Below are 27,991 nucleotides of genomic sequence, written 5' to 3' on the forward strand. Positions count from 1 at the left end.
GTTAGAGTCGCCATCTCATGGTTAGGCCCGGGACTTTTGACCGGCGCGACGTATTTAATATTTGATAATATACATAAGTAAACATTTATTTATTTTCAGGTAAAACCAACAGACGTTTTTTGTCAGAAGGAAAAGCAGTATCTAGTTGAAAAAGCTGACCTATGTAAACCATCTTCAGCTCTCATTCTGTCGATAGTATTCCCAGTTGTAGCGTTCCTGATTTTAACAATAGTAACACTCGTATTATACATTTATTACAGACAGGAAGTAAAAATTTATTTATATGCCAAGAACATCTGTTTATGGTTTGTTACTGAAGAGGAGCTTGACGAAGATAAAGAATATGATGTCTTTTTAAGTTATGCACACCAAGATGAAGAATTTGTCCTTCACAATTTACTTCCAGTTCTTCAGCCACTCAGAACTTGCATTCACATTAGAGATTGGAAACCCGGCGAGATGATAATGACAAATGTTGAGTATTCCGTTATGAATTCTAGAAGAACCTTGGTCGTTCTCTCGAATAACTTCTTAGACAGCGTTTGGGGCATACAAGAATTTAAAACTGCACATACTCAAGCTATTAAGGAAGGACGTGCTAGAGTGATCGTAGTGAAATATGGCGAACTTGATCAAAGCAGGTTGGATGTAGATATAAAGGCATATCTAAATACCAACACTTACGTAGAATGGGGAAAACCGTGGTTCTGGAATAAGCTGAATTATGCTTTACCTCACCGTCAAGAAAAAGGATTCTGTAGATCAAATAAAAAACACGCTAGTATCATGTTGAAGATTGATGAAAAATTTGTACTTACTAATCCTCCGGTGAACCACGCTGAAAGTACTCCCCCCGTTATAACTTTGGACCCGGCTGTACTTAAAAATCATCCTTTAAACTTTCAAAAGAGTGACTTACACATTTCTTCCTCTGAAACTCCACTAGTTGTTAGTGTATGATTGATTTTTATCTAGTTTTGTGCCAATCGAATAAATAGGATAGATATAGACTATGACTCAATGTGAAGAGTCCAGATAGATGGTTTGAATGTGATGAAAAGTGCTCATTTACCTCTCATTGTAAAAAAATGTCGATCATGATAAATGTACAAATTTATTGCATAAATACTGATAAGCTGACTGTATCGTAATTAGGTAAATTGTGTTTTATTTGCACCAATTTTACATTTTTGTTTGTTTATAAAAACGATCCATCCAGAATTTTCTCTAACTTTGATAAATTTTTTAAAGAAAATTGAGATTTTTTATTTCTGCAATTTGTGACAGTCAAGGAGTCGAATTTTTGCTTAAATATTTCTTGTTATATTCTGCAGGTGTTATATTCTATAGTTCTATTTTGCGATGACAATTCTATTTTGCAGATCGTTAAGCGAGCGCGAGTAAGACACTGTCCATAACATATAGCAATACATAAAGGTCGACGGTGGTTCTCAACTATTTTACGTTAACAATTGCAAAATACTAATATGTTCTGTACACACTTACGAATAAATGAATGAATTAAAAAGAAAAGTAAATGAAAAGTATGCACAGCATTTAATTCCTAGCTAAATACTTTCGGCCTATAAAACTATCCTCAGAGCTTTGCTATAATATAATAACTTATATTGTAAATTTAAAACAATACCACTGCAAGTGAGGGATCCCATCGTTCATAAAGAGAAATAATTTCTTCGTCAAAATTTAAAAAAACAAAAAAGTTTCCAAAAACTTATTAAAATGACAGCAAAAAATTTAAATTCAGAACGAAAAAAAGGAAAATGTATCAGACTGTTTAAATTCAATTAAATAAGTCTTACCTTGAATGACTCTATTGTATATATCGATGGTTTAGTACACAAATGTAAGTGCATAAATATATAATTTGAGTTATTGAAAATTTAAAGTTTATTAGTTCGCCACAATTCACAGTAATATTCTAGGACATCTAATATGCTTTCCTACATTAGACTGTAGTGTTAGCTTAACCATGAAAATTTTAATTTGATATTTGATTATACAGTATTAAAAATTTTGAAAAATTAACTGAAATAATCTTATTACCTGTACTTGCCATATTTCGTGAAATACAATTCTCTTTATTTTTTAATTGCGTTACCACATTTCGCATAACAGAATTCTTTACTAAAAAAACGACAGGTCATCATCTTCAGTGGCATTAGAGCTCGTTATGAGCCAAGGCCTTCTTCAGAGCAATCTTCCATTCGCCCCTGTCTCTGGCAACTCTCTCCATGCTTTAACTCCGATGTATTTTAGATCATCCTCTATGTTATTTTTATACCTAAGTTTTGGTCTTCCCGCTGGTCCTCTACGGTCCAAAAATTTTTCTGATCGTTGCATCTTCATCTCGCCTAATTACATATCCAATCCATCGAAGGCGCGCTAATTTAATACATTTTACAACGTCAGGTTCCCCAAAACTTCTGTATAACTCAAAGTTGTAGCGCCTACGCTACAAACCCTGTTCTTGGACTCCTCCATATATTTTCCTTAGAATTTTTCTCTCCTAACGTTTAAGCAATTCTTGGTCGTTCTGTGTAAGTGACCACGTTTCTGACCCGTATGTTAACAGCGGCCTTATTAGTGTTTTATGTATGGTAACTTTAATTTTTCTTGGTAGTTTTGGGGCCATCTGTTTCCTCAAGCCATAATAGCACTTATTGGCAAGCACTGTTCTTCTTTTAATTTCTTCGCTGACATTGTTGTCTTTGGTCAGCAGCGAGCCCAGGTAGACGAAGGTGTCCACACCTTCCAGTTTCAGATCATCGATTAATAGTCTAGGTATCTGGTTGCCTGATCTAGTACAATACATATACTTGGTTTTCTGTGCGTTTATTTTTAATCTCATTCTCAGTGCAGACGCCCTTAGTGATCGAAATTCGTATAAAACTCACACCCATTGTGTGAGGAATAGGCAAAATTGTTTGCATATCAAAAGATATTGACCTAAAAGTTTTGTCTTCGTCTGCGCGTGATCTTTGTTTTTCCTCCGCTTTCATCTGCATATTGTGCCAATTGATTCTATTCACTTTTCGTTTTTTTTTTTTCTTATTTTTATTCTCTTTTATTTCCTTCGCGACATTTGCAAATATTTCGTTATCAGACTTCAACAACAGAGGATTCTGAAATAATAGCAACTTCACTACTTTTTTGTTCAGGTGTTTATAAAAAGATATTGCTAAAATATGGTTTACTTTAAATTAATTGCTAACCTTAACTTTAAAAGAAAACAAGAGCTGCCTATTTCCTTCCGATAGTTCACTATGTTTTTCACTTGGAACAGTAACATCTAAACGTTTAGGTACAATGGTTTGGATTACTTCTGCTAGAAAAATGATTTCATCGGTTCAAACATGGTGTGCATAATAACCCTTTCAAACTTAATCGCTGTCAAGTTAAAATCGCCCGGAGTCAAAAACCCGGAAGCCATTTGTAAAATAAAAGGAAACTTACCGTTATTAGAGTTTATATTGCCGGATAATAATATATTCACCAATTGTTTACCCCTAAAAGACGACATAATTGCAGCGAAATTAAAGCAACACTAACCTTACTTTTTACTGGAGACAAATGTGGTAATTGCATTAATGCTATTACCAAAGAATATAGACGCTTATATAAACGTCTATATTCTTTGTTAAAATCTTGATATACCTCGATCCACGGGACCCACCTCTCATTCTTGTTTGTAACGTTCGATCCACCCTGTTCAACCTTTGCCGACTTTCAAAAATAACAATGAACAATAATTCTTCTATAAGCGTCTATATTCTTTGCTATTACCCTATTACATTCAGCGCACATATGTATTAAGTGCTCTTACAACATGTGGAATAGAATTCTGTAGTGTAAAAGTACTTGGCACTTTTGGAAGATGACGCTGGTACCAACAAATTTAAATATTTTACTTGCTACTTGTGTGCATAAGAACATTCATGTCTGGAATTATATGTTAGTGTGTTTAATTCAATTTTACGAAAAATGTACTTACAACATCTGTGCACTAGATGATCGATATGTTCAAATTGACTGAAGGTCAATTGACAAGTTATCCCCAAAAACAATAATATAATTCAAGTTAGATGTTGATCCAAATTAAAAATTGAAAATTTAAAGGAAAATTAATGAATATACTCTCCCATTATTCATGATTATTCTCCTTTTTTAAGGAGAAAAGTCTGCAACAGTAAATATATTTGAGTTAAGCTATTAATACTGGAAGTAGGGATTTTTGTGTTGTATGTTTGTGCCAATGAATCTGTCAAAATACCGGACTATAACAATGATTCTAGTGTGTTGTTACCAGTACAATTTTTTTAGTATTGTTAAATCTCTATAGCAATTTTTTATGGCTTATAGTCAATATTCAACAATTTTTTATTGATCAAAGAAATATATTCTTTATAAAAAATCGCTTAGATTATTAAGCCGCCAAGGAACAAAAATTCTGCATCGTTTTTATTAATACATTATATCAAATTTAGGACAAAATTTGGATGTATCGTTTTGCTGGTGATTAGGTAAATATTGCTAGTAATCTAACAAGAAAAGTCGTTGTAATAAGTGAGTTTTCAGCAAGTGCAAATGTGAAACAAAGACAAAACAAAGTTTGTCTAAAATATATTTTATTAAGAAATGTGTTTAATAAATATATACTAAATAAACAACTGAAAGTAACTTAAAATATCATTGTTGTATGATATTGATTGTCTCGTCTCTTTGCTCATAATGTTTAGCATTTGGAATACAAAATTTCTAGTCAAAAATTTTTAATCATGTGAACTTTTAGAAATGGCGAATGTTACAAATATTGATCAAAAGTGCTGTGTTATTGTTTGGCATTCTGCTAATTCTAAACAAACTACATTGCCTATTGTATTTCCACAGCTGTTCATTTTCTAACCTTTAATTTCAGAATATTTTTTTTTTAACTTTTTACTGTCGATATATATATATATATATATATATATATATATATATATATATATATATATATTAACCAAGTGAAAGCTGATACATATATTTGAAGGCAGTTTTTTACTTTAGAAAAACTTATTTTCCTTTCGAAAATTTGTTCTTCTCTAGTTAAAATGATCTTTCAAACCACTCTTATGTTGTATATATAAACTATCATATCATATGCGTCTTTAATATACTTTAAATTAAAAGACCCACGCCACTTCTACCGCCCGCTGCCTATACCTATAGTAGTCTTCTTTAACGTTTTTATGGCCTTTCAGCCTCAAGACTTACTCTCTGTACTTATCTATGGCCATATCATTCAGCCTGTTTTGGCTTTAGTCACGTCTATATTTGCGATCTTACTTGTGGATATATAATATCCTCTAACTTATTACTGTTGTATTTGGGATATTTTTTGATTTTGCGACGTTTGGTGATATTCGAATTGATTTTTTTTCCTTCAAGTGTTACATTGAGTCTCAAAATTTATACTTTCTGTATCTTTTATCTAGACTAAAGCTATAAGTCCTGTTACCTTATCTTCAAACATTCCGTTTTTTGGATCGAAATAACGAAATAACGATTTTGGTCAAAAACAATTTTGATCCTTAAATTTTCTGCTATTAATCCGGAGATTATACAAAAAACTGACCAAACTATAATAACATCTTCGATGACGAATTCGTATTTAACGTTAAAGTTCTTGTCCTCAAATATCTTCAGAGGCCCCATAACCAAATCCGATAGCGCCTCTATACGAAAGAAAAATACGAGTAAAATCTGTAAGTTTGTGAAATTAGAACATGGATGCGCAGATATAACTTTCTGCTACAGAACATATGCAAGCACAACTTCGGTGGGAAAGTGCAGCCACTGAAAATAAATGTAGTAAAAAAATCACAAGCGACTAACCGAGGGTACGAGAAAACAGGTTGGGTCAAAACCATCGAGCAAAAAGACAAAAGAGGGAATCTAATCGTTATGAAAAGGCGACCAAAAAAGTGGCCTCTGATGGCGGACATATCCGGAAATGCGAATGCGCCAAATTTAAATTTTCCGACACTTATTAACAGTAGCTATAAAATAGTTTTCAGAATGTGTCTTAGACGAGAAAATTTTAATTAAATATTAACAATAACAGTCTAAAATGTGAAACAATTGTTAAAAAACTTCAATATAAATAAGATTTCATGTGACAGTTGGGACACATAATAACATAACCCAACTAAATTTGATTTCTTAAACAAGGAAAGACTCTCTTTCCTTTTTTAATTTGGCCTCTCAAGATGACACTTCCTGTCTAACAATATTTTTGCCCCCACTACCTTTACATTCCCTCTTTTGTCTTTTTGCTCGATGGTCAAAACTCAGGTGAATAGATTGGGCGACGCAAGATGTCAAGAAAATCGTTAATCGATCATAAATATAAAAAAACAATCCTTTAGTTCGGTACTTCCGTCTGTCTATTCATCACGGGATAAGTGTAATCAATACTGCAGCAGATACAAAAAAGGGACATGATTCATTATTAAAATTTTGTGGAAGAAAATTATGAAACTGCAAGTTTTGTATTTCCGGTCACAATAAAAAGAATTTTAAATTCGTCATTAAAAGAATGATTATGATCTAGAAGGTAAAGTGCGTATGTAGAATCTGTTTTTCTATTATTGAAAGTCCTTTTATGTTCTGCTATTCGTTTATTAAAATTTCTACCAGTTTGACCGATGTAAGTTTTTGGGCAGTCGCCACATTTAAGTTTGTACACACCACTGTGTAAGTGTTTTTTATTTTGGCTCTTGTTGTTTTTAATATATTTGCCTAGGTTGTTATTTGTTCTGAAAGCTGGTGTTATTCCTTTCTTTTTTATGTGTTTGGCTATTTTTGTTGATATTTTTCCTGTATATGTAATCGAGCATAAGATACTGGGTTTTTCATTATCTACCTGAAAAATTTAAAGGCGGCTCCACCGAAATAATATAGAAATGAATATTTAGATTAGTGTCAGGTTCGTCTCTCTAACTGGAACTCAACGAGGTTTTAATTTAACATAACTCTCTGTCAGCAAAGAGTTCTTAATACATTTCTCTTTTCTTTTCAAAGCGGTATGGTTTTTATAGCATCAAACCGGGTAAGTTTATTTAACATATAGTGTACATAATATCATAACGCGTGAATGTCATGTTTAAAAAACTATTGTAAAATTAGGAATGTATTCCAAGGCGTGTCATACGGACCCACTTTAAATTACAACGAAAGTAAACATCTAATTTAATCTATGTTATGAGTTACTAATTAATTGAAAAGATTTTATTCCCCTGACGCTACATTAGTTTATAAATAAAAACTGTTTTACTTCTAAACTATCAACTAAAAGCGTATTTGGATTTCTTAAATTTTTTCATAAAAGTTAATATTGCAGTTATGTCGTTTCTTTGTAAACAAAGCTTGTTCGTTATAGGACATATTCTCAAAAATAAAAGTTTCTTAATGCTAACATATCAAAAGAGACTCTCGTATAATTTTAGTTGTATAAAAAGTAATGTGGATATTGTTCTTAAGCTATTTTCTTGTGGCATTTTAACATTATTTACTATTTTTATTGAGAAAGAACCACAATTTTAGTTGAAAATACGTTTAAAATTTATTTTGACGTTTCGATTTGTTAAAACTTCAAAATAAACGTATTTTGAATGGAAATTGTGGTTGTTTCCAAATAAAATTAGTAAATAATATTGACTTAAATACGGTGCTATACTTTGTTCCATTTTTATTTTTAAAATAAAAATGATATAACTCATTTTTGAATATTTTAGAATTTATGTAGAAAGTTAAATATTATATGGCTTTTGTGTCCATGTGGTCGTAAATATATCATTCCAGAAGAAGATTTAGAAATCAGTCCTATTTTGTTAAAACATCGTACATACGTTGGAAATAAAAATGACAGTAAGCAAAAAATATACGAAAATAACGAATTAAAATTTAAGTACCATTGCAGTTTCCGTAAACGGCTTTTACATCTTTGTTATACAGGGTGATTCTATGGAAGCTCCAATTAGAAGTTTTAGGGAAACTTGACATAATTGATATCGGAAAATTTAGAATGGGTTTTTGGATATGCCCAATTAATCTAAAATATTTAAAGCCTCCTATCACTTTGTTTATACCGGAAGTTAACGAAAACTTTCTTATTTTAAATATAACTTTCTTATTTTAAAATGGTACGCATCTCTATAAAAAGAGCTCTTGAGAATGCTCTGAATATAAGGTTAGGCTACGTTACACCGAGTGTTTTACGAGATATTTACGAGATGATTTTATTATGGAACAGTGTCCAATTTGACACCCTGTATTTTTATAAATAATACAATTGCAAACATTTCGTTAAGTACAAATTTTAACATTGTGTAAAAACTTTAACATGTTGTGGTTAAAATAATATTTAATGTAGAAGGTGATTCAAAATGCCTAATTAAAAATTTCTAACTTTTTTAAGTGAATCACCTTGTATGTTATGACATTATTAGAAAAAACTTAAGTTTAGTCAACTACTTCCTATACCCAAATTTTACAGTTATTGTGATATTTAGTTTTAAATGTATAGATTAAATGTTTGTATTCTAATTTTCACTATTATTGTATAGCGTGCCATGAAAATTTTAGTTGGCAGTTCTCACAAACATAAACTTGTTTATCTGTCTATAATTTACGGGAACTGAAAACTGTCAACTATAATTTCCAAGGCACGCTATACAATAGTAATAAAATTATAATATAAATATTTATTATATACAGTAAAGGCTTAATATCTCAATGACTGTTAGATTTAGGTATAGTAAATATTGTAGTTAACTAAACTTAAAGAACAGTTGAAGTTCTTTATAATAACGTCATAACATACACGGTGTTTCAAAAAAAGAAAACACCGCCTCTAGGATAGATAAAAAACTGAAAAATAATTGGGGTTTCCTTATTACAAATTTTTTATAACGCCATCCGTTTTCAAGATTGAAAAAAAAAGAAAAAATTTGGAGAAAAAAAAAAGGTTACACATTTTTTACGATTTTGCCTAAACTGCTGGCAACATTGCAATGAAATTTTATACGAATATATTTTGGAAGCTGATACATCCCATGAATTTGTTTTTATATCTGAATCTCATAGAGGGCGCTATTTACTCAAAAAGGTACTCCTGGTAAAACTCGATAATGTGCACGGTTTTCGGGATATTTTGATTTGAAAATTATGAAATAATAACCGATGCCTGTATAAAGTAACGATAAAGTTATTAATTAAAAAATATTACAATAAGAAAATTAAAATAAAGATCAAGAACATAAAATAAAATTCAATTAGAGTAAGTGTTCAAAATGTCCTCCATTTTCACGAATACGTCTATCCTTTTTTCTAAAGAATCATATAATCTTCTAAACGATTGTTGATCGGCTATGATCTCATTAAAGTAACGTTGAATTCTGTCTTCCAATTCTTGATGTGAATGAATTTACCTCTGTAATATAGACTTTTTCTTAACATACGACCAAACTGTGTAGGACAAGGGATTAAAATCACATGTCCTAGGTCAGGAGGTCAATGAATCGGAGCTTCTATAACTGTACTAATCCATCGATTCGGGAAATGGTTATATAACCAGTTAGTACACCTTCTTAAAGTACGGTGGAGCTCCATCGTGCATAAAAAATAAAGATCTTCGCTCGTTTAGTGTTACATCTTTTCACCATTTCAATTTCCAGATAGAATATGATAAAATATTAATTTGTTACCTAAAGTTGCTGTCCAAACATTAACTTTAAATGTGTTTGTAGGGTGATGCCCTTTTGACTCGTGGATTCTCATCACAGCAGTGGTGTGTTATAGGAGTTAAACATACCTTGTGTATCAACAAAGGGCTGTCCTTTCTTGTAATGTTTCACAAAAATCCACTCTAACCGGTAGATCGTCTGGCAAGAGCCCTTGGACTTGTCTGTAATGATAAGGATGTAGCTGCTGCACTTTAACTTTCCATCAAGTACTTGAAGAAGTCGTATTTGTTTGTCTTGCTCGATCTTGATCAAGTAAATTAAAAATAATACTTTATTACCCAGTAATTGTTGTTGTTGTTCTTGGTCTACCAGAATTTATTTTATTTGGGCTCACATTTCTAGTTTCTCGACTACGCCGTTCAACGGCATGTTTTTTTACGCCTAAGGTTATTAATTTCTCGGTGTATTCAACATTTGAGTACATTTTTATTAACAATATCTAATTTTACAAATACCAAGGTTTCAAAAATGTAATTGTTTTTGACTTATCGTCATAACAATCAATAAATGTCAGTTTCCCATGACAAACTTAGAGAAAATCGAGATATACCTATTAGAATTTTATCATTACTTTATGCCAGAATCGAGTTTTACCAAGAGTACCTTTTTGGTGTAAAATAAATTGTATGATGTTTAAATTCACTTGGAATTTTGATTAATAATTCCAACCTTAAAAAAGTTATGTTAAATAATCTTGGTATGAACCTTATAAGTAGCGCCCTTTATGAGAATCAGATATAAAACCAAATGCATGGCACATATCAGCTTCCAAAACATATTCGTATAAAATCTTTTACTGAGCAAACCCCAACTATTTTTCAGTTTTTTACCTATCCTAGAGAGGGTGTTACGTTTTTTTGAAGCACCCTCTATAGGAAGATCCAGTTAAGATAGTTGAGAAAGTTTTAAATACGCTTTTTGGAATCTTCTTGTGTATTGAATATTATTTTATCCAGAAAATATTGAAATTTCATCAAAATAAACATAACTAAAAAAATGTGCTTGCTAAACAAAATATTCGCACTTTTAGTATTTGTAAAGATACAGGTTGTCATATGGGACACTGTTTCATAATAAAATTGGTCATATTTCTTAAAACGCTGTGTAAAGTAGCAAAACCTTATATTGAGAGAAGTCTCAAGAGCTGTTCTATCGAAATGTGTAATAATATGTAAGGTAGCTATTATATTTAAAATAAGGAAGTTTTAGTCAACTTCCACTATAATCGGAAGTGGTAGTAGGCTCTAAATTTTCAGCTATTAGCTATGTCAAGTCTCCCTAAAACATCTAAATATAACTCCGAAAGAATCACCCTGTACAGTCTTGTATGTTATTTAACATTTCGTTATACCGCTATCAAAAAAAACATACTGCTAATTCTTTATTTCTGTATTGTAATATTTATTTCATACTGTTCAGTATTTTGCAATTTCTGCACTGAATTCGAGTCTATAAAGTAATTTTGTCGGCTCAGACTCAGAAAATTCTGTGAATGGCAGGGCTGGTTTTCATTTTTCTAATGTAAAACTTCTAAAATGTTTAATATCCTAGCATTATATCTTCGGTAATTGACGCAACTATACATATTACTTCCAGTTTTTAAATTCTTGATGTTCTTTAACATATCTTGTAACCGATTTGGTTATGATTAATTGTGCCGTTGCTTTATCTGATTTCATTATTTGTTCGGAAATTTTTTATTTGAAAAAATTAACTAAATGGTATTTATCAATATAAATATATAGTATAACCGGATGAAATTGTTTAAGAGAGTATGGAAGACTCTTTTTTGGTACGTAATCAAATTATTTTAGAAAAAACAGTACGAAATAAAATATTACATCTCTGTTAACGTTTCTAACAGTTCTCATAGAACTTCCAAGTAAGTATCTTTTTACCGTTACCATCAGTTAACCGGACTAGTGCTTTAATCGTTTTGTTTTGCAGTAAATATGTTAGACATAATTTTGTTTTCAATGTACTTTCTAGATTTTATTTTAGTTTGTGTTATAGTTAAAAAGCTGTTAATTTTAGCATCAGCGAAAAGACTGAAAATGCTTACAGATTTCACTCATTTTTTTATACTAATGTTGGTAGTTGTAATTGTTGCCGCATAGGGGCCTTACAATTGTTTTCTCAATCTTCTTTATACAAAATATTGTGATCAATAGTGTTTCATTTTAAATAACTAAATACTCAATCATATACAATACATAACATTGACAAATATAGGTTAGTCAAATTGAACAATGTTTGAACTTATCCCTTATTATTATTAGACTTATTTTAACTAGTTTTTTCCTACAGAATGAGTTAGGTCATTTTAAGACAAATTTCTTCATAAGAAAACAACTATCAAACGGTAGAAATGTATTGGACTTTTATCGTATTTTTTTTCTATCGATACAATTGTCCAAAATCTTCATTAGTAATTGTTTTTTATCCGGTTTTCATAGCGTCTTACGTCTTCCAGTCCGTAGTGTCCATTTTCGTTTGTCGTTCCGAACTCTAGACTAAAGACTGTATCTTGCTCTTTGAACGCCTCCTAACCATGTCTGTTCTGGTATTCTTCTTTGACTTCTTTTAACTAGTACCTACCCATTTTATTATTTCCTTAGGAAGTCGTCTATAATCCATTCTTTGGACATGGTCGTACCAAGTGGTTTATGTCAATTCATACAAAGTTAATTGAAATTCTTCCGTAGATATTGCGTTGGTATCTTAGGTATTAAACTTTGTTTATTACCTATTTAATAATTAAAATTTGTTTTGTTATTAAACTTACAACTGTCACCTTTACTTCTCATATCTAGTGGTTTTTGATTATGGCATATTCCAATATGTCAAAATTAATTTGTTACAAAGTATATTTTTATACTTCAATAGATTTCGTTCGTTTATGTTATTGTTTACGATTTAGAAAAGGAACATGTGCTATATATGCATGCAATTACACCATTGTATTAACTTTGCTAACACGATATTCACTGATCTATTTAAATATATTGTTTAGGCAGTATATCCTGCAGCTACTATTTAGCTTACAGCTGCCAGATTTTGTTCAATAATTTCTGTACGTCTTGTTTTATTACTATGTGGAATTGTGGTCATTTCTTCTCTAACGTGTACCATCAAGCTATATTTCATCATGGCGCTGTCAATTCTTTTCACGAACTTAAAACTGAGCACCTCTTTGTATTATGCGCTTCTGTCTTAAAATTTTCTAGCCATCTTCATCTTCTCTATTTCTCGCACATATTATCTGGCACTTTTGCATCTATCTGGAATTTTTATAGCTTGACGATCCTAGCCTATTTTTTATTCCCATTGTTCAGTTTTTAACCTATATAAGAACTCATTTTCTCTGCTATGTACCTTAGTCTCTTACCCTTACTATTTAGTATTTTCTACCTTTCTTTTACCTTTATTATGTTCTATCAATAACAAATCATTCCCATTCATAAATCAACAAGCATTCTGTGTATAGTTGCAGCATGAGACTGAGATCTGAAATCTATGAAATTGTTACTGTCTCTTACACCTGTCTCAACATGATTACTCCATTATATATATTTGCGCAAATCCTAACTAATCAATACATATATATATATATATATATATATATATATATATATATATATATATATATATATATATATAATAAATTGGACAATGACTTTGGTAGGAATTGCGTGTTCGTCCAAGTATCATTGACTAACCTATTGTACATAAATTTGTAAAACCCTATCGAATATTTAGCTAAAAGAAAATATTTTTATGATATAAAAAAATTATTATTTCTGATTAAATTAAACATATGTGCAATTTTATATTTTTTCGTTATTATTTTTTACTTTGTGTACATATAGTTATATTTGTAATTTTTATAGTTTATAAGAGATTTAAAACGCTATGATTTTGTGTTACAAAAGATATGAATAAATATTTTTAAGCAGCTAAGGTTTTTAATAGTAACCATCCATATGCAATACACAAAATAGGAGATATCTGTGAATGCTTGAATGATCTAACCACAGAGAAATTACGCTTCTAAATGCAGCGTATAAAATATTTTCGATGGTACTAATCTACGTAGCTACCTAGTATGGTATCATATTCAGAACTAATTGTAGGAAAATACTAGGCTGGTTTCAGAGGTGGTAAATCGACAATTCATCAGATTGCAAGCCTGAGACAAATTTTGGAAAAAACACTGGAATATGGCATTGATACAATACAAAGCAGACTACGACTCTGTAAATAGAAAAGAAATGTTCAAAACAATGAAAGAGCTAGGAATACCAAATCAATTGGTAAATTTAACAAAACTAATTTAACAATGAAAGACCTAGGAATACCAAATCAGTTGGTAAATTTAACAAAACTAACTCTTAAAAAAGTTGAATATAGAGTACGAAATTCGGAGGGAATTGTCTAAACGTTTTAAAACAAATAACGGGCTGCCTCAGGGAGACCCTCCCTCCTATATACTATTCAATCTGGCTCTGGAACAAGTAATACATGTCACAAATCACAACCACTGGTTCAACATATGAATAATAAATCATGGCAAATCCTTGCCTTGCCTATGCTTATGGGATCAATATTGTTTGGAAAAGGGAAAACGCTGTACGAGAGGCGTATGTAATACTAAAAGAATCAGCTACAAAATACCAACAAAATGAAGTATAGAGTGTTAGTCAAAAGTCCGTTTCCTCCCCTCGTATCTTTTGAACGGTTATACCACAGATTAACAAAACACATGGTCTGTTAATCTGTGGTTATACTTATAATAGTGAAATTTTGAGGGAGGTAATAAACAGACGTAGGCTTCTTAACTAGTCATAAGAAGTGACGTAATAGTGACAGATGACATTACAGCGCCACTGTGACAGATAATTTTAAATAGGACCCTATGGCAAATGACCTCGTTTGAAAGGTATTGAAAATACCTATTCAACCATACTAATTTTATTTGAGTTTAAGCTCATTTTGATGAATAAATTAAATAAATACTAAAATTGTAGTTTCGCATTTAATTAATAAATATTAAAACCTCCGCCTCTAGTTGCTTGTCAAAAGTTAACGTTTTTTGTTTTTACGTCAACGTCAACTTTTTTAACAATTAACTAGAGGCGTTAGAATATTTATTAAATAAATGCGAAACTACAATTATTTTAATATACCTATTCAATCACACTAATTTTGTTTGGATTTAAGATGATTTTGATGAATAAATTAAATAAATATTAAAATTCTAGTTTGGCATTTAATTAATAAAGATTGTAACGTCCGCCTTTGGTTATTTGTCAAAAAAGTTGACGTTTGTCAATTCGTTAGTTGTTTTTACTTTGCACAAGCGTTTATAGCTCAATATTTAATTTCTGCTTCTGCTTAGTTTAGTCAATTTTCTAGTTATTTTTAATTTGCAAACCCGTTTATAACTGAATATTTAGTTTCAGTCAGTTTAGTCAAGTTGTTTTTAATTTGTTGTTCTTAGTTAATATTTAGTTTATAATAAAATTAAAATTAATTTATTGGATTAAAATTTTTACAAAGGCAGAATGGTACGTAATGTAGCCGACAAAGTAGCAGCTGTGTTAATAATTGGTGAATGTGGAAATATTTTCCATGCAGCGGAACGTCATTTTAATAAGAGGTACCCCGATCGCCCTACATCGAGAGCTTATTTGAGGAAGCTTCTTCGGAAGTTTAAACATACAGGTAGTGTTCAAGATGTCAAACGATCTGGTCGACCAACAATTAGTGATGACAAAAAAATTGACATATTTTCAGAAATGGTAGTGAACCCTACTTCTTCTACAGCTCAAGTTGCATGTATCTATAGAATCAGTCAAAAGACAGAACACCGAGTGTTGACTGAAAACAAATTTCATCCATACAAATTAAAAATTGTGTACTAACTTTCAAATGACCCAGACCGAAGACTAGAATTCTGTGAAAATATGTCCCAATAAAATTAACCAAGCCCGATTACATAAAAATATTTTGTTTTACTGACGAAAGTACTTTTTCTCTCAATGGAAATGTTAACACACACAATGTGAGGTATTAAACTGACTTAAATCCTCACGTCTTTCATGAAACACATACTCAATTTCCAAAAACAAAACATAAATGTTTGGTTAGGTATTTTGGGAAACCACATAATTGAGGCCTGTTTTTCTCAATACTAACTTAACCGGTGAAGTATATCTGGAGATGTTACAAAATGCAATTGAACCGTTAATACTTGAAATTCTGGAGGATAATCCAGATGAATTCGGCAACTTGGAAATAACGTTTCAACAAGATGGTGCTCCTGCACACCATTATGGTGCAGTAGGACGTTACCTAGATGAGGAATATTGTGTTAGATGGATTGGACGACGAGGTACGATAGAATAGCCAGCTCGGTCACCGGACTTCACACCATTAGATGTTTTTCTGTGGGGATAGTTAAAATCTAAAGTTTACGCTACAACACTTGACAATATTGACATTTTGAAACAACGAATTGTTGAAGAATATAGGGAAATTTCCCCCGACACATTTGAACGAGTACGGCAAGAGTTTGGAAATAGGATGCATTACTGTCAAGAACTAGATGGAGCACATTTTGAACACTTACTTTAAGAACTGGTTGTTAAATATTTATTAATTAAATGAGAAGCTACAATTTTAGTATTTATTTAATTTATTCAATAAAATGAGCTTAAACATAAACACAATTATTATGACTGAATAGGTATTTTTAATACCTTTCAAACGAGGTATCACTTGCCATAAGGTGCCATTTAAAATTATCTGTCACAGTGGCGCTGTAACGTCATCTGCCACTATTACGTCACCTGTTATGACTAGTTGAGAAGCCTACGTTTGTTTATTACCTCCCTCCAAATTTAACTATTATAACAATAACCGTTCAAAAGATACGAGGGGGGGAACGGACTTTTGACTGGCACTGTATGAAAATAAGTACGCAACCACAAATCCTACAGCAACTTGTTATAGAAAACGACATCATCAAAACAGTGAACAAATGTGTATACCTGGGAACACTCGTTAACACTGATAATAATAATACCGCGGAGATAAACCGCAGAATTTGCACGGCCAACGGATGCTATTTTGGCCTCAATCTCGTTAAATCCTCAATTATATCGAGAAATGCAAAAACTCTTCTTCTTAGAATGTCGTCTCCCTACGGAGGTTGGCAATCATTATGGCTATTTTTATTTTTGAACTTGCTCTAAACACATCAATGGTTCTGCATTCATACCAATCACGTAGATTCTTCAACCAAGAATTCTGCCTTCGGCCAACAGATCTTCCTTGAATCTTTCCCTGTATTATGAGTCTCAAAATTTTATATTTTGGTCTCCTTATCACATGGCCTAGGTATTCCAGTTTTCTGGTTTGTATAGTGGCGATTAGTTATGTTTCTTTACCAACCCTATCCAGTACTTCTTTATTTGTAATTCTATCAGCCCGTGATATTTTTAATACTTTGCGGTATAACCAGAGTTCCAAAGCCTCGATTCCTTTTAAATTGATCTTTTTGATGTTCAAGTCTCAGCTCCATATAACACTATTGAAAATATATAACGTCCAAGGGTACGTAGTCCATTTTCCAAATTAAGATTTCTGCACACTAAGAGTGGCTTCATTCGTATAAATGCTGGTCTGGCAATGTCTATTCGCCTGTTTATTTCTGCAGTATGATCATTGGTTTCATTGATCAAAGTTCCAAAGTACTGATATTTTTCTACTTGTTCTATCATGTTACCATTAATTGTCAATATGTGGTGTATATTTTGTGGTCTTTTTGTCATAAGCATATATTTCGTTTCTTTTTAACGTTTATAGTAATTCTCATCTCAGCACTATTCATACTTAAGCTTTCTATTAGATGTTGTAGATCTTTTATACTCATTGCAATGATCACAGTGATTTGCGTATCGTAAGTTGTTAATTAATTTTCCGTTAACGGTAAGTCCCGCTTTGATGTTATTCAGTGTGTTTTTGAAAATTTATTCAGAATATAAGTTAAAATGGCGATAAAAGGCATCCCTGTCTAACTTCTCTACAGATCTTCACTTCTTCTTCTTCAAGTGTTGCCCAGCAATTTGAATTATGGCACTTTGGTTCCAACATAATGACATTTTGTGTCAAAGTACAAACACAATTTAGCAAGATTAGCTAGTAATACAAAAATTAGCAAACGCAAATATATATGTCTATGTTGACAAAACGTAGATATCAACTCAAGCCACCGTGATGCTAGAAGCATTGTGCTGCCAGTTTTGTGTTGGAGTTGGATGTATTACAGTCAATAGTATTTGATATCACAGATGAGGAGTAGTTCTTAAAAACGTCCACCAAAGATTGACGAAAAATTTCAGTAATATTGCACCTCTACGAGTAACTCAAGTTTAACTGGTTTCGTTCTCTATATAATTTTATTCCAGGTGAGCCATTTTGGATCGAGGCATAGGTTGCTTTGGCTGTCAATAAATACCAAGTTAAAAGATTAAAGTAAAAATATATTAACATATTCGTTTAATTATTTTAACAATAACAAATACCTCCTAAAATTAGTACAAAAAATAATTAAAATATGTAATAAATAACAAAACTACATGACCTAATATCTCACTGTTTATCTATTTCATATGTATCAATACTTCCACTAATAAAGAATTGTACCCAAGAAACCTTGGATCTATAAAATTATGAATAATATAAATGAAAAATAAAATATTGTACAACCAAAATTGTAGATTTTTTGATATTCGTATATTTATTAAATATTCCAGAAACATCAATATATAGTATATTGATTTAAAATAAATTTTAAAAACGTAAGAAACAGTACAACCCTACAATTTGAAGTTGAATGTTGTATTTTTATAATCCGGAAATGTATAACTCCAACAAAAGTATCCTCATCCTTGAGTTTCTCTAATTTTTTTTAAATACCCATTTTCTTGAATAATATTTTTGTAAAAGTTATAATAAACTAGATTTTTACGTTTTATAGAAGCATTAAATAATTCTAAGATATTTAAATTTATTCTAAGCGATTTTAATTGAAGGGCTTATTGCTATATAATGACAAGCCACATTTGTTCATTTTCTGGATATATTTTAAGAAATATAATGCTAAGCCACAGGGTAAGTAGTTCCGCAATCAAATCACAGATGACAGTACAGGAACCGTATCATTATATTGCACAGTGGTGTTTCTGTGAAATATTTTATACAGATAGTGACAAGCCACTTTCTAATGTAGCCGCCGCCTACTCGCCAACCTGTGACGATAAAAACGGTGTTTTTTGTGAAAATATGGTGCAACAGGTAGCACAAATAGCAATAATGATGGACATAGTGATCCACCATTAGATTGTAGTGATCAAGATCCAAATTAGAATCCAGATTCAACGGTAAGCGTATTTTTTTTTGAAGTGTGGCGTATCACATTCTACCTTTTAAATATTTTAATAACTATTTTACGAAAACATTTTTCGTTTTTATTGTGTGAATATGTAAACAAAGTAAGAATGGCAACCACCATTATTATAATGGTAAAATTAATATTATGATTTTTATGATATAGTGTGGTTTGTCATAAATAACATATTGAAAATATTCTTTTTTTTTCAGGACGATTCGGAAAGTGTTTCCAGAATATCCAGAGTTTCCAAAGTGAGAATATTTTCAAAGGCAATAATCTAGAAAACTTAATAGGCGAAAATGCAAAAAAATCATCCCGTTGGCGAAAACGAAAATCATCTGAACACAAAAGAAACCAAAGAAAAGTAAAATGTAATAAGGGACAGGAATATTATAGTGAAAGCACAAACAAAGTGATGGGAGCTCGAGAAATTGGACTACCTTGCCTTTGTTCAAGACAATGTGCAACAAAACTTAACGAAAATCGAGAAATTATTTTTACACAATTCTATGCATTAAAATTTGTAATAAAAAATGACATTATCCGAAAAAAACTAAAAGGGCAGTGTCTGGAAGAAAATAGAGTGTGGAATACTATGTCGCTGTCAATACAGAAACCATCAACATATGTAAATCCGAATTTATGTCCGTTGATGGTCTTCACCGATCTAGAGGTAGAACAAATAATATTGTATCGCAATTAGCTTCAGGTACTCTTGTGCCCAAAATGGATGGTCGTGGAAAACATATTAAATCAAACAGAATAAGCGATGAAGCTATTCAGTATGTTAAAGACCATATTAACCTTATTCCTAAGTATCGCTATAGTCGATCTGATAATCTAGGAAAGACTTATTTAAATAGTGGTATGTCAGTAACTCGTTTATATGAAGAGTTTTGTGTTACATGGTGTGAACGTAAGGGTATATTATCTGTTTCTGCATCGACATATAGGAAAATCTTTTGTACCGATTTTAATATAGTTTTTAAGTTGCCAAAATCCGACACCTGCAAGACATGTGATGAAACGCCGATTAAAATAGAAGCAGCAAAAGTTGAGAATAATGACAAATTAACAGCTTCTTTGACGACAAATTTAAATGTTCACAAAGCACGGACAAAAGCAATGTACGACTTGCTAAAAACGCAAACTGCTGATGCAAAAACCAATGTTAAAAAATGAGTTGTAACATTTGACTTACAACAGGCCCTGCTAGTACCGAAACTGACTACAGGAGTAGCTTTTTACTGCAGAAAAGTATGGCTTTATAATGTTGGTATACATGACTGTGGTTCGGGAAAGGGACACATGTTTATATGGACACAGCTAAAAGAGGTAGTGATGAAATTGGAAGTGCTGTTTTAAAGTTTTTATCTAATAAGTTAGGCATTGATGAACTGGTGTTGTTCACTGACAATAATTGTCCGGGACCAAATAAAATTTGGACGTTAATGAAATATAAAATAATCAGAAAGGAAATTTAAAAAAAAATACCCACCACTTCCTGGTTAGCGGCCACACGCACTTACCATCAGATCGGGACTTTGCTCTCATAAAAAACACCATCGGAAATATGCTTCACTAATATATTCCCCATGAGAGTAGTACGATATAATTAAAAAACCTAATAAAAAAATCCTTTTGAGTTCACAATAATGGAACAAAATGACTTTAAACACATCAGTATACTACAACAGAATGCCAAAAGAGGGACCAAAACTGACGGCGGTAACAAACTTGATTTTTCAGGGGTGTTTTCATTTATGTTCGACATTAATACTCCCAATCCTTGTTTTGTTAAGTACGCTGTTTATGGTGCATACCAGGAAGTTAATTTATTAAAAAAAGGAAGGCCGGATCTACTAACGCTCGATTTAAGTTAACACTTAAATATAAAGAGCCTGTCAAAATTTCAAAAAAAAAAAAAAGATGGACAACATAAAAACGTTATTGCCATATATACCGCCCCTATATCACCATTATTATGAATCCCTTCAGCCTGACCAAAATGAAGATGGTGAACATAATTCCAGTTGGTTCATGTATATCAAAAAGTGTTTGTCAAAAATTGTGTGTATATCAAAAATTTTTCTTTTTGTCAAGGCACATAAAAAATGTTAATTATGTGTTTTTGAGCATACCAATGCAAAATTTATGTTTATTTGTAGTTTATTACATTTGTTTCAATTAAACCAGTCAAATATAGAATAAATATGTTTCTGATTTTATAATTTTTATTTAAAATTTAACACTGATTTACTCTGGATCACCTTTTTGTGACTTATCATTATATAACAATAAGCCCTTCAACTAGACACTTAACGTCTCCGGTCAATGCATATCCGGAACATGAGGGAGTGGGGTGTCGACTAGAAAGGTACTCATACTATGACTATAGTAACTTCTATGGAGAACTTATGTGAATTTAAATGAAGCACTAGACAGCAGAAGCACAGATTTAAATGAAGATACGTACTTTTGTGTTAATATGTGCTGATAAAGAGCTTTTAATATCGGAAAGAACTTTATTGGGAAAAAAAGCTGAATTTCCTAAATACAAACTTGCTAGCGTACCTCTCAGAGCATAAAAGTGAGGATCCCGTCTTAGCAAAGAAAACAAAGATTAAAGCTAAATAAATTTCATTGTCCACAATGAAATTGTTTATTTTATTAAAATGATATCGAATTCAACTTTATCAAAGCTGGTATAATAAAAATGTCATTCGAGATTGTACATAATAGAAAGTAGGCAAGAACATATTAAAATTAGAAATATAATATTATTAACTCATTCCAAGTCACTGTGGCTTCATTTCTTTTTCTCGCTCCGTTTTTTCCAATGTATGCAAATATCATGTTGATAATTTTTAGATTTTTTTTTTATTTGATTGAAGATAAAAATCAACAATTAGTATGGTTGTAATGATTCTTAAATAAAAACGAATATTATGTCTAAAATATACATTTCGATTTACATAAAATTTATTACCTTTTAAGTTCCTCTAGTGTTATGGTTATTCAACATTAGTGTGATACAACAGGTTTTTCGAGAAAGAGTACTTTTGATATCTACAATTTTCAACAGGAAAAAATTATTTATACTTTTGACACAAAATAACATTGATACTCTTAATTTTACGATACGATTCCCTCAATAAGAAAGAATTCACATGCTTTTTTGCATGACAATACTGGTAAATTTTAGAGCACAATGCATTAAAATAGTATTACAATATACACTGTATTGTGTTAACTTTTTAGAGACGCAAAAGAAGTTCATCTTGAAGTTCCAAGATCTTCTTACATTTTTTTATTTCAGTTTTTTCACCTAAAATCATTGCTCGGATATTAGAGATTAATGTTAGTAGTATAATCAGTTCTTTCTAATTTGTTTTTTAAAAATGTTATGTTAATTTCACAATGTAATATACATTTCCAGTTATTTTGGCATATTTTTCACATGCTTCCAAAATATCACTTTCCCATTGGCATTACTTTCCTTGATGGATTGATTTCTTATGTTATTCTTAAACAGTGAGGCAATAGTATTCTTCTTTGTCTTTTCAATTTATGTTTTCTTCTATATTTCTTGATACAAGTGCATTCACTGACATGGTTTCTTTATTTCAACTTTTTTTTAACGGAAGTTAAAATTTAAAAAATTAGATCCTCTAGTCTCGTGCGGTGTAATTTGGTGAAGTCCTTCCGAGGATTAGGAACCACAACTAGAACTGAGATATAAAATCTATTTAACGATTCGGATCCAGCAATAAAAGTTAGGTGAAGAAAAATTAGGAAACCGGATGATTTTACTTCCAGCTATGAGAAAACTAAAAAAACCACATTTATTCGTAAATTATGATAACTAGTTGTTATTTATTATAAATAATTTTGCTGAGCTGAGTGTCTTAATGGTTAAGATAGACTTAATATTAATTGGGCTTTGTCCGCACAGGTTCGCATCCTATAGAGAGCCTAATGTTTTTTTTTTATTTTTATATACAAATAAACTGAAAAAAATTGTGACAACTCAAGAAATTTTAATTCAGCACTACGCGTGTCCAAAAGAATCTTTATTAAGCTGCTCTGTGTTGACGAGTTTATTAGTTCGATCCATAAACTGTTGTAAAAGTTAATATCGTCGACTCTTAAGTCTTCTTTAGTGTCAAATTAAAATGTATGTCTCTCAAACCTTTTGCTGTGACGTGATCCAAAAATCTTGTTAAAGATCGTACATGATTATGCAATATGCGTTAGATCTATAATTTAGATTATAGATTGATTATAGCTTTTATCTTGTTAGAATTAGGTTGAAAACCAAGTTTGCTACAGGCAATAATAATTAATTCAGACTTCTTCTTTTTATATAAATTTGTCCTATTTCTGCAAAGAATTTTTGTGCATATATGAACAAGATAATAGCCAATAAATAACCCTATCTGACATCAGCATTAAGTTTAAATAACTTGTACTTGTATACTTCCAATTTGTAATTTATATCATTTAGTTAACTTTTAGTTATGTAAATTCTGTGATATTAAACAACTAAAATCAGTTACTTAACTGAGTCTGCGGAAACTGGACGCAAATATTTGTGAGACCGGACTTAAAAAAGAAAAAAGCATTTTCCATCTGGAACATCCATCCTATGATCCAGGATTCAATACCTAGGACATCCAAATTGAAAATCTTGAAGAAGCCACTGCGGCTGTAGATGAATACTTTGCAGCATTTCAGAGGGTAAATAACGGCATTGAAATAGCACTAGAAGACGAAATTATATTAAATAATAACATTTATTTGAAAGACTTTGATTTTTACGGTCAGGCCCACATATATTATTTGCTCTCGAATCTTTCTTGGCGGTTTCTTCATTACAGTTCGACCTATACCCTTCTGTGAATTAAATATAGGTATACAGTTTTCTCTTTGCTTCATCTCTGTTATAAATATGTATTTCATAACTTGACCTTTTTCTTTAACCCAATTTATAACTTGACTTCATTTCGCGTTTTTAGTAAATTATTTTTAATAAATGTCTATATTGATGTCTACATCGTCTTTATTTTAAGCAACAGACATGTCAGAACAGAAATAATGATGAATTTAATAATGTCGCATGAACTTATCACTTTTCTTCAGTTACTTCAATTTGTCAAGTAAGAAGTGTGTGTATGTGTATATATTATTTATAGTAGATTTGTGAGTAGAAGGTAAATCACTTGAGCGCAGTTAACCTTTGACCCCTGACATCATAGCAGTGATAGTCACCATTCGAATAGCTTGTGATCAGCTTTTAAACAGGCATTGAATAGGTCTGGAACAGGTTCTAATCAATTCCAACAAATTTGGGCACTTTTTGTCAATGCTAAAACGCGATAAAATTGGTAAGAATTAATGAAAACCTGTTTAATACCTGTTCCAGACTTGTTCGAATGGTGACTATCATTTCTGTGACATCAGGGGTCAAAGCTCAAAGTGCGCTCAAGTGTCATACTTTCTACTCTAGTCGTCTTTACTTTCCGGTGAATTTCAAAGAAATAATATTACTCCTTTGGTAAAAAAGGCATATAAACATTACTTCGGTTGGAAAATCTATGAAGAGGACAAATCTTGGACCCTCATATTTCTTGTGCATCTTTTATAACATTACTGACAAGAGAACCAAGGAACCACTCTACGGAGTGTTACTTCTGCATTACAAAAAATATTGGAATAACATGCAAGATCCAGAAGGCCGTTAAATATCCCAATTTGATTCCCATTGTCAGACCAGTTCCTCACACTGAAAAACTTGAACCAAACCCAGTTCTCTCTGAAAATTGGAACACAGAACTTTATACAGAAAGTTCAGAGGATGAAAATTTACAATTAAGTCCAGAACAAGCCGACACTGAAGACCCTTTTTTTTTAAACATTTACACAACCTCACATAAATAATCAGTTTGAACTCAATGATCTGGTTCCTGATTTAGATTTGTCAAAGAATTTCTTTGTATCGTAGATGGGATCAAGACCTTCAAGACTTGTTTGCGACAGAAGATAATTTAGCATATTGTACTTATGTTGATACTTTATTCAGGGAGTTAGGTGAACACCATAATACTAAGGAATGGACGTTGTCTATAGATTTATCTAAACTTAGTTTAAAAGCCGTGTTTCTGCATGTTGGCAATGATAAATCTTTGATTCCTGTTACATATGCAGCTCATATAAAAGAGACGTATGACCACATGAAGATTTTGCTGTATCAAAGATACAGTATCAATATTATTCTTGGAATATATACAGTGATTCAAAATTTTTTTAGCAGTTTTGCTAGGCCCCCAGCAAGGATACACTAAATTTTGTTATTTTATTTGCGCATGGGACAGGAGGGACCAGAAAAATCATTTTGTAAAAAAGCAACCGCCGGCCTAAAAGGGATTTAATACTAAGCCAAACCGGTAAACGTCTTTTAAACGTAACATCTGAACCATTTGTAAATCTTGAACATGTATATCTTCCTCCCTCACCTATCAAGGTAGGATTAATAAAAAAAATTATAAAGGGCATAGATAAAGGCCATCCCGGTTTCATGTAGGTACCTAAAGAACAAATTCCCTACAATCAGTGAAGTAATCCAACGATGAAAGATTTTGGCGCATGTGTAACCAAAAAGAAAGCAAAGACAGGAAAACACAATAATTGGGTCATGTGTTGAAAGGTGAAAGATATGAATTACTCCAATAAGAAGAAGAAGTGAAGCTAAGATAAAGGAGGCCCTCAGGATTTATAATAAACGTAAATATATTAAATAATAAATAGTAAAAACAGTTTGATGAAGGTCGGTGATTGATACCAAGAATTTCCTGTTTTGACAATGATGTGACAACGGATTTGTTTACAACTAATTTCCGCTAATTATTTACATATCTTAAATCCATGTGCAGTTGTACCTTTTTTGCAAAAGAGTTATTATAAGGACTAATATTATTAAATTAAACTAATTTAACATTTCCTAATTCTTACATCGGTGACATATATCGAATAACCGTTTTGATTTAACTCGTACAAAATAAATGATAAGAATGTACAGACTCAACGAATCGATATTTACTATATGTATTTTGTACAAGCTGCTCTTAATAGAAGACGTTATTATATTCTTCTCTACGGCAGCAGTATGGTTTGATGAACTACATTGCTAGTAAATGTAATATATTTCCCTTAAACTGCATTTCCATAAAGAGAAAATTTGATGGTCTGTATTTCGTATAGATACATAGATTTTGTATAAATTTCTGTATATTTAGTTTGTGTTTGGTGTAATTATTTGCTATTGTTTCCTAATGGATCATTATTTTTAATCTCTTCGAGTTTGTACCATTTCCATGTATTATCTTTATCTTTTCTAGACAGTGTCCAGGATTTCTCCTTTTCTCCATTCCGTTTTCCTATGTTCCCAATACATTCTTCAATCACTGCATCTGCGAACTTTGGATACCAGCATTTCCATTCCTTCCCTGTTATTTATATGTAAATCTAATAGTGATTATTCTGGTTAGTTCATATCTCGAGAAATTTTCTTGTTTATATATTCGTACAATCAAGACTTTTTTCATCTGTCAGCATTTCCATAGTCCCCTCATTAAACTGTATATTTTTTTCAATTTCTTTCTTCTTGCCTTTATAACATTACTTTTTATTTAACTCGTTCATAAAAGTTACCAGTATATATTAATTCCTATCGAAAATACCCTATATAAATGGTAAAATACTATTATTGGATGAATTTGAAGATTAGCTAAGTACCCGTTAATTATAAACACATTGAATAGGACCTTATCGTCTTTACCAATTACCTAACTATTCTATTCAAAAGTTATTGGGACCGAATTAAAAGGAAGAATAGGACTATTTTGTTCTTCAAGAAGAGCTGTCGCCATTGCATTACTGGCGTTTTCATATTCTCCAAGAGCTTCAAGGACTTTGCCCAAGTTGTACCTAAAAATAAAAGGGTAAACGTATTAATAAAATAAATATATGTGTTTAATACGCGAAAAAGGTTTTTAAGTTGAAATTTCACGGATTAGTCATGGGCTCATCTTTATCTCCATTATTAGCAGATATTTTCATAGAGGAATTCGAACACAACATCTTACATAAACATGATTAACAACCCATAGTATGGTAGAGATATGTAGATGATGTATTCTCCATTTGACCTCACGGATCAGAAGCCCTGGATAGATTTTCGATGGACATCAACAGTAAAAAAGAAACAATCAAATTCATCATGGAAAAAGAAAAGAACAGCTCACTGCCTTTTCTGGATGTTAATCACAAAAGAAGATACAGGATTTGCAATCAAAGTTTACAGAAAATCAACCCACACATTTAAATTACCACTCAAACCGTAACATAAACATCAAAAAGTGAATTAACAAATCATTATACGATAGAGCCCAAAACACCTGCTCTAATAAAAATGCATTTCGGGGAGAAAAAAACCTGCTAACAAAGGTTAACAAACAAAACAAAAAATTATTACCCGTTGTCATTTATAAACAAGGAATTTTACAAGGTTGAATAAAGGAACAACAAAACACTATAAGCAATCCAGAAATTCCCACAAGAAGGGATTTAAAGTTGTCAACAATACCATATGTAAAGGCTTTATCAGAAAAAAATAAGAGGATAGGAAATGAGTCTAAATCACAACAACATTTAAAACAACTAATACACT

General features: G+C 31.3%; 2 protein-coding genes across 4 annotated transcripts in view; one reads left to right on the forward strand and one right to left on the reverse strand.

The window, feature by feature from the left end:
• LOC140443778 (protein toll-like) overlaps positions 1-13,582 on the forward strand; it is a 107,501-nt gene extending 93,919 nt beyond the window's left edge. For all 3 annotated transcript variants that reach the window (XM_072535219.1, XM_072535220.1, XM_072535217.1), the window contains exon 6: positions 100-13,582. In XM_072535219.1, the coding sequence (XP_072391320.1) occupies positions 100-960 (861 nt within the window). In that variant the 3' untranslated portion in view covers positions 961-13,582. The remainder of the gene's footprint in view (positions 1-99) is intronic.
• A 4,696-nt stretch (positions 13,583-18,278) lies between these two features.
• Ttc7 (tetratricopeptide repeat domain 7) overlaps positions 18,279-27,991 on the reverse strand; it is a 65,698-nt gene continuing 55,985 nt past the window's right edge. The window contains exon 14 of the mRNA XM_072535221.1: positions 18,279-27,249. Coding sequence (XP_072391322.1) covers positions 27,117-27,249 — 133 coding nt within the window. The 3' untranslated portion in view covers positions 18,279-27,116. The remainder of the gene's footprint in view (positions 27,250-27,991) is intronic.

This window comes from Diabrotica undecimpunctata, chromosome 6 (assembly GCF_040954645.1).
Source record: "Diabrotica undecimpunctata isolate CICGRU chromosome 6, icDiaUnde3, whole genome shotgun sequence".
NCBI classification, from domain to species: Eukaryota; Metazoa; Arthropoda; class Insecta; order Coleoptera; family Chrysomelidae; genus Diabrotica; species Diabrotica undecimpunctata.